Source organism: Ambystoma mexicanum, chromosome 1p (genome assembly GCF_040938575.1).
Source record: "Ambystoma mexicanum isolate Mex_15411 chromosome 1p, UKY_AmexF1_1, whole genome shotgun sequence".
In the NCBI taxonomy this organism is placed as follows: domain Eukaryota; kingdom Metazoa; phylum Chordata; class Amphibia; order Caudata; family Ambystomatidae; genus Ambystoma; species Ambystoma mexicanum.
In genome coordinates, this window is record NC_090921.1 from 352,493,467 (window position 1) to 352,510,595 (window position 17,129).

The following is a 17,129-nucleotide window of genomic DNA, read 5'->3' on the forward strand; positions in this document are numbered from 1 at the left end:
CAACGAACCACTAAAATGTCCATAGTTTCGGGCGAGAGGTGGGATGGTTAACCCATGATAGAAACATTCAAACACATCCCATGCTTCATGAAAGTAACTGTGCACAAATTCAAATGCAATTTTACACCATATTAGCACTAATGGATAAATTGTGACAGTGCAGAAAACCTATACTTGCGATGCATTTTTACACAAGGGAACAGTATGCTCTGGTGCTAATAGCATTCCACATTATCACTAGGGCAATCATTACCATGGTGCACAAATGCATTCAAAGCACATGTTTCTGGCTCTAGGGTAATTTTTCTAATACCATACAAAATTGCACTTGTACTGTTACACATGTTCTGTTCCTAGAATTAAACATTATTTATGGGCGGGGCCTAGTAAATGTGTCTGGCACTGCAAGAAAATTAGGGACCTTTAAAAGTGGTGTGGTCTATGTAAATAAAGGAGCTCCAGATACATTAACTAGGTCCCGCCCATAAATATTGTTTAATTCTGGTACTTATCAGTTGTATTTCTACCTCAGGTAGCCTCATTTCAGTAAATGTGTAACAGTACAAGTGGCCGATCAGACAGGGAGAAGAATCTATTAAAAATGGTGTATTAAATAGTAAAACACGCTTCTAAAAGCACAATATTACAATGAACAACATACAAAATGAAATCAAAATAGGTGAATGCAGGATCCAATTCCTATTAAGTAGCCTGCTGTGTTAAAAAGTCTGCTGCAGCACTATGCTCGCATCCCCAGATGCCAGGACACCAGGACAGTAAGAGATGTTGCATGTATTACCTAGTGATAATTGACTGTTGGCAAACAGGACATGGTGTGCTTTATTTATGTGGAGAATTGAGGAGGCAAGTGACCTTTTATGACTGGCTAGTACCTTACAACTTGGCATTTGTACCCATGGTTAAGGTGTTAATGTTTTAGTGATGGGGTTTACTTATATCACTGCTTCCGTTTGATAGTGTGTCAGTGTTGCCAATTTATACAGTGTCCATTTCAGGACATCCTCACTCCTCTCCCCCCTTCCCCTCAAACCTACCAGTCACGGATCACACACTGTGCAATTTAGGTCATTATCACATTTCCTCTTTGGTTCCTCAATCTTCCTCCTTAGTCATTAGTGGTCACCCACACTGCAGGAGGACACTTATGACTACCAAAGTCAAGGATGCCCCATCTATGCCATTATGGTGTGGTACTCAGCACCCACGAGACCCATGGCCTGAACACAAACACACAGTAAAATAGATGCAGTACCAGTAACATAACATAGCACATGTACATAATGTCGGCTCTCAAGGAAGGTTAGGACCTTACTTGTCCGCTCCCCGGTGATGGCATCTGCTCACTTACGTTATTGGCCCATGGCACTGGTTCTTGATGTTCCAAAGCAACCTGGCAGGTGCCAGCGACTTGCAGAAGTAGTGATGAGGGTCTGTGGTCAGCCGGTAGTAGCCATCTATGAGCGCGACAAAGGACAGCGCCTCCTTCAGGGTGGGGAACTCGGCCTCCTATGAGAAATATGGGGAAGGATTTAAAAGGGGAAAATAAGAAAAAGCAGAAAGGCTTTTTGAACCCAAACCTGCTGATCTATGAAAGGAGTTCTAACAGACGATGGAACTTCTGGCGTCAGTTGTTCATTTTATTTGTGGGTACTTGTCAGAAATGTCATTTGCTGATAGCTTTTGTGGGTGTAGCATCACGTTCCTCATAGAAGAAAGATGGCCGAAAACACTGGCATCCGCCAAATCAGTGCAAGTTCCCATCATGCTTTTCAGCATTTATCTTGAATGGCTTTCAGGCCTGTTCCTGTATCAGTGGTACGAAGTGATCTTAGATTTGTATTTTTAAGCAAGATGATGATGAATTGATCTGCCCTTTACATTTACCATGTTATTTTCACAGAGTAATCTTGGGACACATATTGCGAGAATATTTGGGGTATTTATGTGCCACATGAAGTCACACAATTAAACAATGTCACAGCACAAATATTGCCCTTAACAACTAAGAAAATTACAAGCATCCTGTGCGCTCAACCAATCAGAGCCTGGTCCTGGTCCGTCCTTCCCATTTATTCCCTTGAGAGACTGACCCCCGAATTCGGACCAGAAGGCACCTCCAGGTTACCAAGCCCCGGATTTAGTATCCCTTCTATAAGCTGGACATTGGATATTCCTGATGACCCAAACTGGCCGGGTCATGACCAGGGTTGAACTCGAGCATACAATTGTCTCGGGCACCAATGAAAAAGTGGACCACATTTGCAAATGGCTATTCACTCCTTTACTGACAGACTGGTTGAATAGTAGCCAAGGTGGAGTTTTTTGGCTAAATGTGATGCAAATTGTGCAATTTAAACAGTATGTATTCAGAAACAATGGTCAAAACTACTAGCCGCATAGTAAAGTAACTCATCAAACTGGAACACATTGGCCCAAACAATTGGCCACTTTGACCATAAAAAGGGCCCACACTGGCATTTTGCATTTTTTGGTTCATGCATTGCTCTGTTGCCCTATAGGCCAGTCTGAGCCTGGACATGATAAAAGGCCCTACCTTATTAAAGGATTATTCTATGAGTGATATACTGTATCTGTTGCCCTATAGGCCAGTCCGAGTCTGGTCATGACCTAACAATGATAAAAGGCCCTACCTTATTAAAGGATTATTCTATGAGTGATATACTGTATCTGTTGCCCTATAGGCCAGTCCGAGTCTGGTCATGACCTAACAATGATAAAAGGCCCTTCCTTATTAAAGGATTGTTATCTGAGTGATATACTGTATCTGTTGCACTATAGGCCAGTCCAAGTCTGGTCATGACCTAACAATGATAAAAGGCCCTTCCTTATTAAAGGATTGTTATATGAGTAATATACTGTGGGGGTAATTCATAGAATTCAGCGCACAAGTGGCGCACGCAGCTGGCGCACAGTGTGCGCGTGCGAATCCCTGCGCCAGCCGCGTGCGCTAAAATCCATTTCCGCGCACAGCGTATTCATGGATTCCAGCCACCAAAACCAGCCGTAGCGCACAGTGGCGCAGCGACCCTGCAGCAGCGCCAGTTATGCCCCCAAGAACGCCTCTCGCGCAGGGAAAAGCCATCAATATACCCAATCCAGCACAAAGGGCTGCGCTAACCCTGTACCAGCACGGCAAGCGGGCTACGTGTATCACTGGGGTGCGCGGGAAGTACCTCACGCGATTGGCCCCGTGCGAGCAGGGTACGCGTATTTCAGGGGTGCGCGGGAAGTTCCACACGCGATTGGGCCCGTGCGAGCAGGGTACGCGTATCTCAGGGGTGCGTGGGAAGTGCCACACGCGATTTCAGCAGGGTACGTGTATTTCGGGGTGCGGGGCAAGTTTCACACGCGATTTCCGCAGGGTACGTGTATTTCAGGGGTGCGTGGGAATTCCCACACGCGATTGGGCCCGTGCGAGCAGGGTACGCGTATCTCAGGGGTGCGTGGGAAGTGCCACACGCGATTTCAGCAGGGTACGTGTATTTCGGGGTGCGGGGCAAGTTTCACACGCGATTTCAGCAGGGTACGTGTATTTCAGGGGTGCGCGGGAATTTCCACACGCGATTGGGCCCGTGCGAGCAGGGTACGCGTATCTCAGGGGTGCGCGGGAAGGGCCACACGCGATTTCAGGAGGGTACATGTATTTCAGGGGTGCGCGGGAAATTCCACACGCGATTGGGCCCGTGCGAGCAGGGTACACGTATCTCAGGGGTGCGCAGGAAGTGCCACACGCGATTTCAGCAGGGTACGTGTATTTCAGGGGTGCGCGGGAATTTCCGCACACGATTTCATCATGGTACGTGTATTTCGGGTTGCGGGGGAAGTTTCACACGCGACATCAGCAGGGTACGTGTATTTCAGGGGTGCGCGGGAAGTTCCGCACGCGATTTCATCAGGGTACGTGTATTTCGGGGTGCGGGGGAAGTTTCACATGCGAAATCAGCAGGGTACGTGTATTCCAGGGGTGCGCGGGAAGTTCCACACGCGATTCCATCAGGGTACGTGTATTTCAGGGGTGCGCGGGAAGTTCCACACGCGATTGGGCCCGTGCAAGCAGGGTACGCGTATTTCAGGGGTGCGCGGGAAGTTCCACACGCGATTCCATCAGGGTATGTGTATTACAGGGGTGCGCGGGGAGCACCACACGTGAATTGCATGTGTGGGTCCTCCCAGGTGTTCCCTCTACACCCTCCATGGCCCCTGCAGGTGGCTCACACCACAGGGGCCTACCCTGCACATGTCCTGCAGGCACCCCATCCACCATGGCCATGCCCCCCAGCCAACCCACATGTCAACTTGCACTACTGCCCACCAACGCATGTCCCCCTGCACCCCCAGCCACCAGGGGCACCCTCCACAGGCCCCCACCCATGTCTCCCACCACCCCCCAGCAGTGCAGGGGCACCCTCCACCAGGCCCCCACCCATGTCTCCCACCAACCCCACCCCCCAGCCACCAGTGGCAGCCTCCACCAGGCCCCCACCCATGTCTCCCAGCACCCCCACCCCCCAGCAGTGCAGGGGCACATCCACCTGGCCCCCACCCTTGTCTCCCACCACCCCCACCCCCCAGCCACCAGGGGCAGCCTCCACCAGGCCCCCACCCATGTCTCCCACCACCCCCACCCCCAGCACTGTGAGGCACCTGCCAGCAGGCCCCCACCCATGTCCAACTCATGTTCCCCACCACCCCCACACCCAGCACTGTGGGGCACCTGCCAGCAGGCCCCCAATCATGTCCAACTCATGTACCCCTGCACCCCCACCCCCCAGCACTGTGGGGCACCTGCCAGCAGGCCCCCACCCATGTCCAACTCATGTCTCCCACAACCCCCACGCCCCAGCCACCAGGGGTAGCCTCCACCAGGCCCCCACCCATGTCTCCCACCACCCCCACCCCCCAGCAGTGCAGGGGCACCCTCCACCAGGCCCCCACCCATGTCTCCCACCACCCCCACCCCTCAGCAGTGCAGGGACACCCTCCACCAGGCCCCCACCCATGTCTCCCAGCACCCCCACCCCCCAGCCACCAGGGGCAGCCTCCACCAGGCCCCCACCCATGTCTCCCAGCACCCCCACCCCCCAGCAGTAGAGGGGCACCCTCCACCTGGCCCCCACCCATGTCTCCCACCACCTCCACCCCCCAGCCAACAGGGGCAGCCTCCACCAGGCCCCCACCCATGTCTCCCACCACCCCCACCCCCCAGCACTGTGGGGCACCTGCCAGCAGGCCCCCACCTATGTCCAACTCATGTTCCCCACCCCCCCGCCCCCCAGCACTGTGGGGCACCTGTCAGCAGGCCCCCACTCTTGTCCAACTCATGTACCCCTGCATCCCCACCCCCCAGCACTGTGGGGCACCTGCCAGCAGGCCCCCACCCATGTCCAACTCATGTTCCCCAGCCAACATGTCATCACAATCTAGATCCCTGGTCCCTATGGTCAGCCTCCAAATGCGAAACACCCACCCGAGTATTGCATCCACCCACTCATAATTGGCAATTACATGACAGAACACCAATTGCAAGTTCCGAAACAAACACATTTCCCTCACATACACCCAATGGGTGTCAGTGAATCTCAAAACCCATATCATGAAATGCATGAAACCAATGAGATGATACTACACATTGAAGTATGATAAAAAAATGTATTAAAGCAAACATAAATAGAATCAAAAATTAAGAAACATAAATGTGAATGTACAAAAATCAAAAGAAGCATGTCCGTGAAAAAAAGCAAAACCAAAAATCATATCCCAGTAATGGTGTCCAAAGTCACTGCCCACAAAACAAAATCCAATGGGAAATGAAAAAGAAAGCCATTGCTCCATGGTTAAAATGTGAAAGAAAAATACAATCCAACAGTGAACTATGTACATGGGAACAAGCCAGGGTCCATTATCCCAACAAAAGAAAGGAAACCTATCTAACTACACTAACTAATAAAATAAACTATATACAAAAATGTGGCCAATGTCCGAAAGGTCCAAATAAAATCCCCAAAAAAATGAAACCTAACACTACCTACATAACTATGTACAAGGGCAGCGGGCTAGTTTGACGGCTCACTTGTGGATGTCCCGGGCCAGGGCATCATCGAACTCCTGCTCAATGTCCCGGAGGCGGTCCTCCTCCATGGCCCCGAGGGTCCGCAGGGCCGTCGACGTGTCCACCTCCAAACCCCTGCGGATTGCCTCGAGGCATTCGGCCCGCCTCAGGGCCCTCCGCATGGAGTTCTCCGCCCTGACCATTGTGAGCCGTGCCTCTTCCGCCCGCTGCCGCTCCGCATCTATGGCGTGGCCCAACCGCTGCCACACGGAAGACACTCTCTGTCCTGGGTCCTCCTGCCCTCCGGCTAATGCCTGCCCCTCCGATGTTGAAGGCCCCGAGCCTTCATGGCTCCCACCACGTTGCTGCTGCTGCTGTGCCTCTGCCCGTGCACTGCCTCCTGCTGCCTGCACATCCGCCGCCGGCTGGGGTGCAGTCGTTGATGTGGCCACCCATGCTGGACGTCCGACTCCCGACTGTGGCAGGGATGCCTCCTCCACCAGCCTGGCCGCACCGTCAGAGGCAGCTCCACAGGGCACCCAGGTGACTGATGGGTGGGAAGATGGCACGGAGGATGACTGGCGCGTAGGGGGTCCAGTTGAGGAGGGGGTCGTAGCAAGCCCCATCATACGGAGGAATCCGGCCTGGGTGACCTGTCCCAGCAGGCTGACGTGGTCAACGAGTCATTCGAGATGACGTGCAGTCTCCTCATGAAAAGACTGCAGGTCACCTCGCATGGCCCGTTGACGCAACGCCACACCACTCAGAACAGGCTCAACCCGGACCCGGATAGCCACGTCCGCAGGCAGAGGAAGGCCAGTTGACGTGAGCTCATCCCCTGCCTGAAAACGGGTCTGGACGTAGGCATCCCTGCTGGTGCAAGATGATGCAGGGACAGGATCAGGGACTGGATTGCACACAGGCACCTCCGCGGCGGCCTGTGCTGCCTCCTGTCCCTGGTCCTGCACTGCACCACTAGCACCAGTGGGATCCCCACCTCCAGACCCCGTCTCTGTTGCTTGCACGGCCTCCTCCTCCACCAAACCCCCCACCAACCTGGATGACTCCGTGGCATCTTCCCCTGTGGGCCCTGTGGGGTCCCAGCTGCCCCTTCTGCTGCCGAGGAGTCCAACTCCAACCTCCGCCTCTTGGACCTCCCCCCGGCAGCTGCGGCCTGGGACGCGGCACCGGACTCCTCACTCCCCGACGAGATGACAACATGGGAGGGGAGCCGGGCCTTCCGTCTCTGGCTGGCGGTGGGATCCCCGCCGCTGTGCTCCACAGCACCTTCTCCGCCCTCTTCATCAGTTGACGCGGCAGACAGGGAGGGCCTCATTACGAGGTATGCCGGTAAGGAAAAAATCATTTAACGTTCCGTAGCATTCTGACCCACAAACCCGGTATTAACGGCACCGTTATTTACTGTGCCGTAAATAGCGGCATAGGCGCGTACACGCGCCTCTTCGGGCAGGAAATACCGGCATGCCGGTAATAGGTGCCAATTACAACCCACGCAAACATGCAAATACCGGCATCGCGAACCCGGTAATAACGGGCTGCATGATGCCGGCAAAACAGGCATCGCGGACCACCCGCAAACAGCAACCAAGATACAAGGCAGCTGCCACAGGTGCACACAATCCCCACAGGTGGAGTCAAAGGAGGCTGTTCCAGTATGAACTGAGCACACCCACACACCACAACCCCCCCCACAGGTGTAGGCAATGTAGAGTGGCCCAGTACAAAAGGAGCACACCCACACACCACACCCCTTCCTACACCAAAATGCTACCACTAGCATTTGCAATTATGGCGCAGGAGGACATGCCTATACTGCTACAACTACAGCAACAACAGCAACAACAACTACAGCAGCAAGAACAGGCAGCACAGAGGAGACGCAGGAGGAGAAGGAGGGTGAGACAGGGCCAGCAATTACCACCAGCGCAGCCACCAGCGCCTCGTAGGCAGCCACCAATCCCTCGCACCAGACCCAGCCCATTCAACCTAACCCCTGAGCAGATCCACACCCTGTACCGGTTGGACCGTGACACCATCACCACCATAGTGGACATGATACAGAACGACATTGCCAGCCACATACAAATACGCACTGCCATCCCCCCACTACTAAAGCTGGTGTCTGTGCTACACTTCCTGGCCACAGGCACCTACCAACACACAGTGGGCCAGCTGCATGGCATTTCACAACCACTATTCTCACGCATGCTGAACCAAGTGCTGGATGCCCTCCTGAAGCACGCAAGCACCCACATATCCCTACCACGGACTGCCCAGGAGATAGCCGAAACCAAAGTAGGCTTCCATGCACTGGCAGGCATGCCCAATTGTGTTGGTGCCATCGACTGCACCCATGTGGAATTGGTAGTCCCCCATGCCATAGAGGCGGTGTACCGCAATCGCAAGCAATACCACTCCATCAATGTGCAAATGGTATGTGACTCCAGCAAGATCATCACCCATTGCTGCGCCCGATTTCCTGGATCCACACATGATGCCATGGTACTGCGCAACTCCACGCTACCCTGTCATTTGGAGCGACATGCCGGACCACGTGCCTGGCTGCTCGGTGAGTTGCACAACAGGCCCATGGCCATGCTGTGGGGTACTCATGTGTGCGGATGCAGAAGGGGGGGGCTACTGCACCCGGGTGGGAAGGGGGGGATACTTCACCAGGGTGGGAAAGGGGGGGTTAATAGTACACCTGGGTGGCAATAGCCAGTGAGTGGAGAATGAATGCAGAGCTAAACACTCCTCACCTGACCCAGCCAAACGGTACATGACACTTCACTGGGCCACATCTCACAAATAATGCATATCGATGAGAACAAGTAAGAGGCACAACCAGGCCACCCTGGTTATGGCAAGCAATGCATGAATGAAGTGTGACAATGTGGGCAGTGTGACCATGCATAGTAAATAATGAACAGCATGAATTGGAGTCAAAACATTGTTGCACTACCACAGCATATCTGCCTCAGCATGCATGATTACACCCTGCATCATCTATTGAACGCCATCCAGACTACCACACCTCATGACAGTATAGATTGCACCTAGATAACATTTTTTCATGCTTACAGGCACATGTGCATGGCCACACCAAATAGCTGCCGCCATGACTGTGCTCCATGAATGTGGCAGTTCAGAGTGACACACACCTATTTGAATCTGCTTGCAGGTGATGGAGGATATCCCTTGAGGCCGTGGCTACTCACCCCTGTGCGTAACCCGCAGAACATCCATGAGGAGGAGTACAATTGTGTGCACACCCGTACCCGTGTTGTGATTTAGCAGACCTTTGGCCTGTTGAAGGGGCGGTTCCGCTGCCTCAGCAGGTCTGGTGGGGCACTCCTATATAGGCCTGAGGAGGTGGCAAAGATCACCATGGCCTGTGTCATGCTGCACAACATGTGCGTCTGGAGAAATGTACCACTGCCACCTGACATTGACATGCATGGGCCAGGTGAGGATGATGAGGATGGAGACGGAGGTGAAGTAGCCCCCCTGCCAGTACGTGATGCACAGGATGGCTATGCTGTACGCCAAGCACTAATTCAAGAATACTTCTGAAATACAGGGACTATGAAAGACTTGTGTCAGTCAGACACTGGGCCAATGTGGAAATGCACACAGGGAATGTTGGGAGTTGGGCACTCAACACCGTACCACATTAAATGGATGCACACAAAAAATAACAATGTCCAGCCATGGATTTTTCTTATCACAACGTGTGTATTATTTACAACAGCAAAAATGTGCCCACTCCCCCCTCCCAGACTCCCCCAACAAACTCCCTGACCCCCCAACAAACTCCCAGTCCCCCCAACAAACTCCCAGTCCCTCCCAACAAACTCCCTGACCCCCCAACAAACACCAACAGATGACAGATGAAGCTCGTGTGGAGGTAGTAGGTGATTCGCTGGCAGGTTCCACATCTCCTGCAAGCTGTGGCCGCTGCATATGAAGCAGCATTGAGGTCAGCACCTGTGTCACCGCCCCCAGGCAGTCCCTCATTAGCCGAGCCGATGCATTGACAGCGGCTTTGTTTGCTTCGATGGCCGCTGTGGTCCCTGCAATTGCTGTGGCAATACCCCGCCTGGTTTCCTCCCCGTCTTCTATGTACTGGCGGAGTAGGTCTAACATGGCCTCCTGTTGGGCCTCCACCATCGACAATCGTGTCTCCAGGGTTCTGGAGGGGGCTGGAGTGGTGGGTTGTGCAGTCACGTGGATGACATTTTCGGGACTGGACTCCTCAGAGGTGGGTAAGTCACAGTCACGGAGGCAGGGATCAACTTCACTGCAGGTGGGTGACTGCAGGTGTTGGGGCGAAGCGGTGGGCACGGGGCACGTGGTGGCTGGGCATGTCACCTCAGTGTCTCCCTCAGGCTCCACACTGGCATCAAGTTCTTCCCCAGTGGAGGCGGGTGCTTCCAGGGACTCCCCTTGGAGAGGTGTGGGTGTGGCCTGCTTGTCTCCAGCGGAGGTGGTGGTGGTGGTTGCCCTCTTCTTATGGTGTGAGGTGGATGCCCTCGCAGTTGTCTCCTGGGTTGCTTCTTCCTCATCAGTGCCTGGGGGGGTAGAAGAGATGCAGGGCATCAGTGATGGTGTGACATGGCAGTGGCGGTGCTGTTCATTATTCATTTGATCATGCTTTCATGTCTTACAGGTGTGTCACACAGGGTATTCAGAGGGGGCATGTAAGCATTCACTGCATGGCAGGTGGCATGCCATTGATTTTGGGTTTGTGTGAAGTATCACATGGGCAAGCTCCAGGTGTGTTGGCTGTGTGTTGGTTAAGGGATGGGCACTCAGCATGCATTTCAGTGTGGCAGCGTTTAGCCCACCATCTGTATTTGGGTATGGTCATGTGGGTGTTGGGAAATGCATTGCCTTGCCTAGACTCTCTACCACTTCACTTGTGCGACTTCATGGTCTCCCCTACAGTGATCTGCAGGGTCACTCACCTCCTTCCGCGGTTGATGCCGCACTCGTCTCCGTCTCGCATAATCCCTCGATGGACTCAGGACTGATGAATTTGCTGGCCGTCTCCTCCCAGGGCATCAATTTGGCAGGGGGGTGGGCATCCCCGCCTGTAGCCATGGCCTCCCTCCGATTGGTGGCCATGATATTGCGTACCCTCAACCGGAGGTCATCCCACCGCTTCCTGCAGTCCCTCACACTGCGCGGGGTGGGACCTATGGCTGATACCTTGCGGGCTACCTCCTGCCAGATTTGCCACTTTTGTTGCTGCACCTCCCGCTTCTTGTCGTGGGATTGTATTGTATCTGCATGTGCAGCTAGAGTGTCCACTAATATGGTGAGTAACGCTGTTTACACAGCCGGGGGGTGGTCTTCCTGGTAACCTTTGACATTCTCTATGGATTTCCACTGTGCTCTCCGAGTATCGGCTGGTGGTTATGGAGGATTGCAATGGATTGTGTTTTTAAAGATGGCGGCCAGCCCATTTCCCGTTCCTGCGCGATGACGTAATTTCCGGGTCAGTTTTTTTGCGAACACGGTATTACCATGCCGGTATTTCCATTTAGGGGTTGGTATGAGGCGGTACCGCTATGGGCGGGTCCCGCGATGCCGGTATAGGGGAATTGGAGGCCCTTTAGCGGCATGGCGGTATTGCCACTACCGGCATGAGGGGGACGCTCGTGCTCGCGCACTCGTGATCACCCGCTATTTGCGGGTTCATACCAGCACGGACCCGCTCATTCCGGCATGCCGGTAATGAACCCGGTTTTACCGGGCAACTCGTAATGAGGCCCGGAGAAATAAAACACAGGCAGCAGGGCACTGTACAATGGACACATACACACATGACAGTTGTACATGAGTGGCATTGGCAAACCTCAGACATGTCATCACAATCCCCAACACACATGTCATTTCAACTCACCCACATGAGCCATACCACAACTGCCAGCACCATCCATACACATACAACAGCATGAGCAGGCAAAGGTGAGCCAGACATCACATGCAACACAGGAAGTGCACCACACATGTACACACACCACCACACTTGCATGCATGTGTACACCTCTGCCAAGTGTCGCAGTGTTCAGACGGGCATCCATGTCACATCTGCCGATCAGGCTTCCACATGCCGCTGTCACATGCATCCATGTTGCATCACTGTTGCACCCTTGTCAAATACACACACATGCACATGTACACAGCACTGATACATGCAGATGAAAACAACATACATGCGTGACATCACGGACATGTCTACTTACATACACATTCATCCAAACATGTGTGCCCACACAACTGCATTTGGCATGCAAGCCTACACACACAAGCACCATCCATGTCTCACACATTCCAGCCCTCGCATGTGTTAGCCCCACGGCCCTGTACACCCCCACCCATACTCGACCCCATACAAACAGATGTGCAACCTGCACACTACTGAAAAATCACCACACGCACTGCTCACAATCAGGATGCATGTACACTTACCGCTCGACTCCAGACGGGTCTGCCTCTCAAGGACCTGGACGTGGAGCGCTGGGGATACGCGTTCCAGGACCCGCATCTGTTCTTCCGACAAGTGGCCCCGGCGCCCCTTGGCATCCGCTGCCTTCAAGAGGCGCCGGGCCTTGTTCAGGGTCCTGGACCTGAAGTCCTCCCAGCGCTTCTTAACATGTTGTAAGTTGCGGATGCCACCCCCTCCGCGTTGATGGCAGTCATGATGTCAGTCCAGATCCGAGTCCGTCCTTCCTTGTCGGCGCCGGAACTTCCGAAGAGGGCATCATACTGCCCCAGGACTTGCTCCACCAGGACACCAACTTCGGTGGCACTGAAGCTGGTGCCCCTCTGCCTCTCTGACCGGGGGTTGTCAGTGGTCTCAGATGGTGTTTGCCCCGACATGACAACCCCAGAGGCAGGAGTGGGTGGGCAACTGGGTCCTGGGGCTGGGCTGTGGAGTGATGGAATCCCAGTCGGGAGTCTTCGGTTCCAGCAGGGGTGGTCACAGCAACAGCACCCCTGGCTGATGTGTAGGCAGCAAATGGCAGGGCACGTGGGCAGCAGGCAGTCAGGCAGCAGCAGATGGCAGGTGGGAGCGTGCTCGGGGCTCTGGGGGGCAGTAGTTTGGCTTTCTGGGCAGGAGCGTGGTCTTCCGTGTGCTTACGCATGGCCAGCTTGATACGGAGTGATTTGGCACGTGAAAAATCTGCACGTCAGCGTGTAATTTGAGGAAAGGCCCTTAGCGCGTAAGCGCGTCTGCACGCATACGCATTTTCATTGGACAGAAGGCCCCTCAAGCGCAAGCGCCCCTGTGACGTGACGCGTACAGGCATGCATGGGCATTTCAGCGCGCATGAAAAACTGCACGTCCGCGTGTAATACGAGGAAAGGGCCCATGCGCGTAAGTGACGTGACGCGCGCGTGCGTTTCCCTCAGCACAGGTTAAAGGTGAGCGGGCCCAGCAGTTCGCTGTAAGTGCCTTTCGTGGAGACCGACGTGTGTTGCTGCTTCCTGTTGTTTCGCGCGCCATCACAACTTCACAGCTATCAAGGACGTATCTCTTCTTTTGGCGGGGGTATTGGCTACGCGTGTTTTTCTGCATCGCGCTAGTCAGATGGTGAGTCGCACACGCTCTTTTTCCCACTGCGGGTGCCCCTGTGTATCGCACCCATTTTCGATGTCATAGTAGCCTGCGTGTCCCACGCGTACGCGTTATTCGTGTTACTGGGTGCCACCGCGTACTGCGGGAGGTTGAATCCACGCACGTAGGCTGCAGGGTTGCGTGCACGGTTTTACTGCAGTGTTGGGGCGCCTGAGCATTGCGTGACCCGTCACCACATCACCGGGGTCACATACAGCTTTGCAGGTGCAGGGGGCTGTTAACATCTTGCTTCCCACCCCCTTCACCCCAATTGCCCAGGTCAATTGTGGTGTACACCTCCCATAGGCACCACTCCATCTGTGCCAGCACTACTACATCTGTGCCATGGTTGGGAGGCCATCAAAGGTGAGGGGCGCCTCAGCTGGGCATCCTCCTCGTGGCGGGCGTGGTCGGGGACGTGGCCGTGGTGACCAGGGAGTAGGGGGACTCCAGGGTGTCCAGGGCAGCCACAGAGGGGGAAGAGGCAGGGGTGCGCCACTTGAGCACAATGTTGTGCCATGTGTCGGTGCAGCCATGCCACCACCCCCTGTGGTTCCGGGGGATGCAGCTCCTGCATCTGGCACTGGCACCCGTACGATCCGGCAGTCCGTTCCATCGACTGCCACGGGCCCAAGGGTAGTGGTAGCTGCAGGTGCAGCTGTGGACACCGCCACCCAGGCTCAGGGTCTGCCAGCGTAGGCTGCGTTGGCACTTGAAGAGCCCTTGGTAGATCTCCAACAGGCCAGGGGGGAAACCATAGGGGCACGCCGGGCTGCTCAGACCAAGACACGTGTCCCTGGGACAGTCATGTCATCTGCTGCCCCTAACAGCCGGGTGTTGGCAAGTGCAGGAGCAGATGCACCCAACAGAACCCCGGTTGTGAGTCTGCCAACCAGGACCGTTGTGGTCAATGACCCTGCCACAGCTGATGTTGCTGCGCAGGGTCCATTAGTGGGCACCCAGCTGCCACTGACACAAGTCAGGCCTTTGGTCATCCCTCCACCTGCCACTCCCTTGCCTCAATCCACCGAACCCACTGGCCATACTGGTCAGGGCGGCATTAGCCAGCCAGGGTTTGCGCCACAGTTCAAGAGGAGGAAGTTTGCACCTGCAGCACAGGCTGGGACCCCACACACAGCCACGACCTCCTGCACGTCGAGGAAGAAGCCTTTCTGTAAGCAGGAACTGGACTTCCTCGTGGACTACGTGCGGGGCCACAGCCGTGACATGCTAGTGGGTGCCAATAGTCAGACTACGGCTGCCCAACGTGACTCCCACTGGAAGCATGTTGCGGAACATGTCAGTTCATTCGGCCATGAGGTGCGCACGGCGCAGGAGTGCAAAAAGCGTTGGAATGACATCAAGCGCAGCACTAAGGCTAAGCGTGCCTCTAATTACAACTTGACTCTGGTGACTGGCGGTGGGCCTGCACCAGAGGAGGAAGAACTCACTCCGCATGAGGCTCTCGTTGCGGAGTTCATACCACCTGAATTGGTCGAAGGAGTGGGAGAGATGCTGGACTTTGATGCCCAGTCCAGTGAGTGTTGATGCGTGTTTGTTGAGGACGTGTGTGTTTCACTTGTGGGATGTGTTGTGCATGATTGCTGCTACATGTGACGTGTACATGGTTCTGATGTGTAAGTAATGCAATGCTTCCGTCATGCATGTCTCCTCTGCCTGCATGCGGGACTCCATGTGGGCATGCTCCCTTGCCCCTCCTCCGCCACTCTGCACCCCAGTTCCACCTTTGCACTGGTCTGCTTCAATCTTGCCAATGTGCAGTTTCTTGTTCATGTGTCCTGTGTAGATGCTAACTTCCAGCGTAGAAACTGGCAGACATATGCCGTGTGGTACAGCCTTAGTACTCGATGCAGGGTATCTCACTTGTACTGTGCATGGGTCAGATGTCCCGCAGGGACATGAGTGCCCATTCATGCTCCATGTGCATTGCACGCATGCCCCTATGTGTCCTTGACTGGATGATCACTGTAATATGAGTCCTTGGTTACATACATTGCCTGCCATCTCATCAGCCTTCCCATGTCAACTGTGGCTCAGTCCTGCGTTGCACACATGTTTAGTCTCTGACAATCTGTGTGGCTCACAGGCCTCAGCCTGTTCAGTGGCCAATGACTCTGTCCAACTCTTGTTGTGTCTTCTTCACATGTGGGCGGCCTCCGGTGTTTTCATCATGTGTCCTGCCTACTGTCCCAGCATCATTTGCAGTGTTGTAATTTGAATCACATTAAGCTGTTGATGCCAGTCAACACTGCCTGTCAATACACAGGTGTATGGTCAGCCTTTTGATACCATGCTAGGCATCCCTGCTTTGCTACTGGGGTAGAGGGGTGCTTGGCTTCTAGATAGGGTACACATTGAATGCACAATGCACGTGATGTGTGAATTTGATATTGCACTGCCTTCACATTTCCTGGCACACACCATAGAGTGCTTGTACATGTAGGTAGTGAGTGGCGTACACATTTTCTGCACTCCATAGACCCACTTCCATGGAAACTGCCACCTTTCAACAGGTCTGATTACAGAAGCTATTCAAAGTAGACCCAGCATGCATGCCAGGTCATATGTTGTGTGTCACATGTCTGCCGGATGCCTTTGCTGTCGGTGTGTGTGTGTGTCGTGTGCTTCTGACATGTGTAGTGACCTTTTTTCTCTCTATTTTTCAGGTGATGACGCAATGGAGGCGGAGGATGGTGTTGTCATGCCAGACACAGGGTTGGTAACACCACATCAACCCGGCACTAGTGGGGGTCGTGGGGTGGTAGGCCACGAAAACTCCCAAGTGCTGCAGTCCATCTTGTCTCTGGCTGCCTATGAGTCCAGCCTTGATGACGACTCTGACGTCCATGTTGAGTTGGATGAGCATCAAGTCCATGTGTCAGGGGTGAGTGATTCTGATGTGGACACTCCTCTGTCTGCGACACCTGCACTGAGGGATCAGACAGTCTTGGTTCCTCCGCCCGTGGTGGATCGGGACGCAGGGTCACCCTCCACACCAGTCACTGATGTGCCTGGGACATCACGTCGACGGGGGCATGTAGTCGTGCAGCTGCAGGCGGTGCCAACACAGCGAGGACCCCCGGTCCTTGGGTCCCGCAGGGGTCAAGCCCGGCAACGCGGTCGTCGCGCGCAACCGCTGTATACTGAGTGGGAGCAAGACATGACTGCCAATTCCGAACGGCAAGGGGCAGCAATGGAGAACATCGCTGAGAGCATGGAGCCCGATCTGTGCTCCCCCCTGCTAGGCAGGTGCTTCTCCAGCAGCAGGCAGCACGGTCCACGGCCCACTCGCTCAGGCTGGGCATGGCGGCCTCAGACAGGGCACGCCAGGCTGAAATGTCGTCTCTGCGTCAAGCAATTGCTGCTCAC

At 54.4% G+C, this 17,129-nt stretch overlaps 1 protein-coding gene across 1 annotated transcript in view; it reads right to left on the reverse strand.

Annotated features, from left to right (window-relative positions):
• Positions 1–17,129, reverse strand: part of JAK3 (Janus kinase 3) — a 576,597-nt gene that overhangs the window by 352,832 nt on the left and 206,636 nt on the right. The window contains exon 8 of the mRNA XM_069648742.1: positions 1,370–1,527. Coding sequence (XP_069504843.1) covers positions 1,370–1,527 — 158 coding nt within the window. The remainder of the gene's footprint in view (positions 1–1,369; positions 1,528–17,129) is intronic.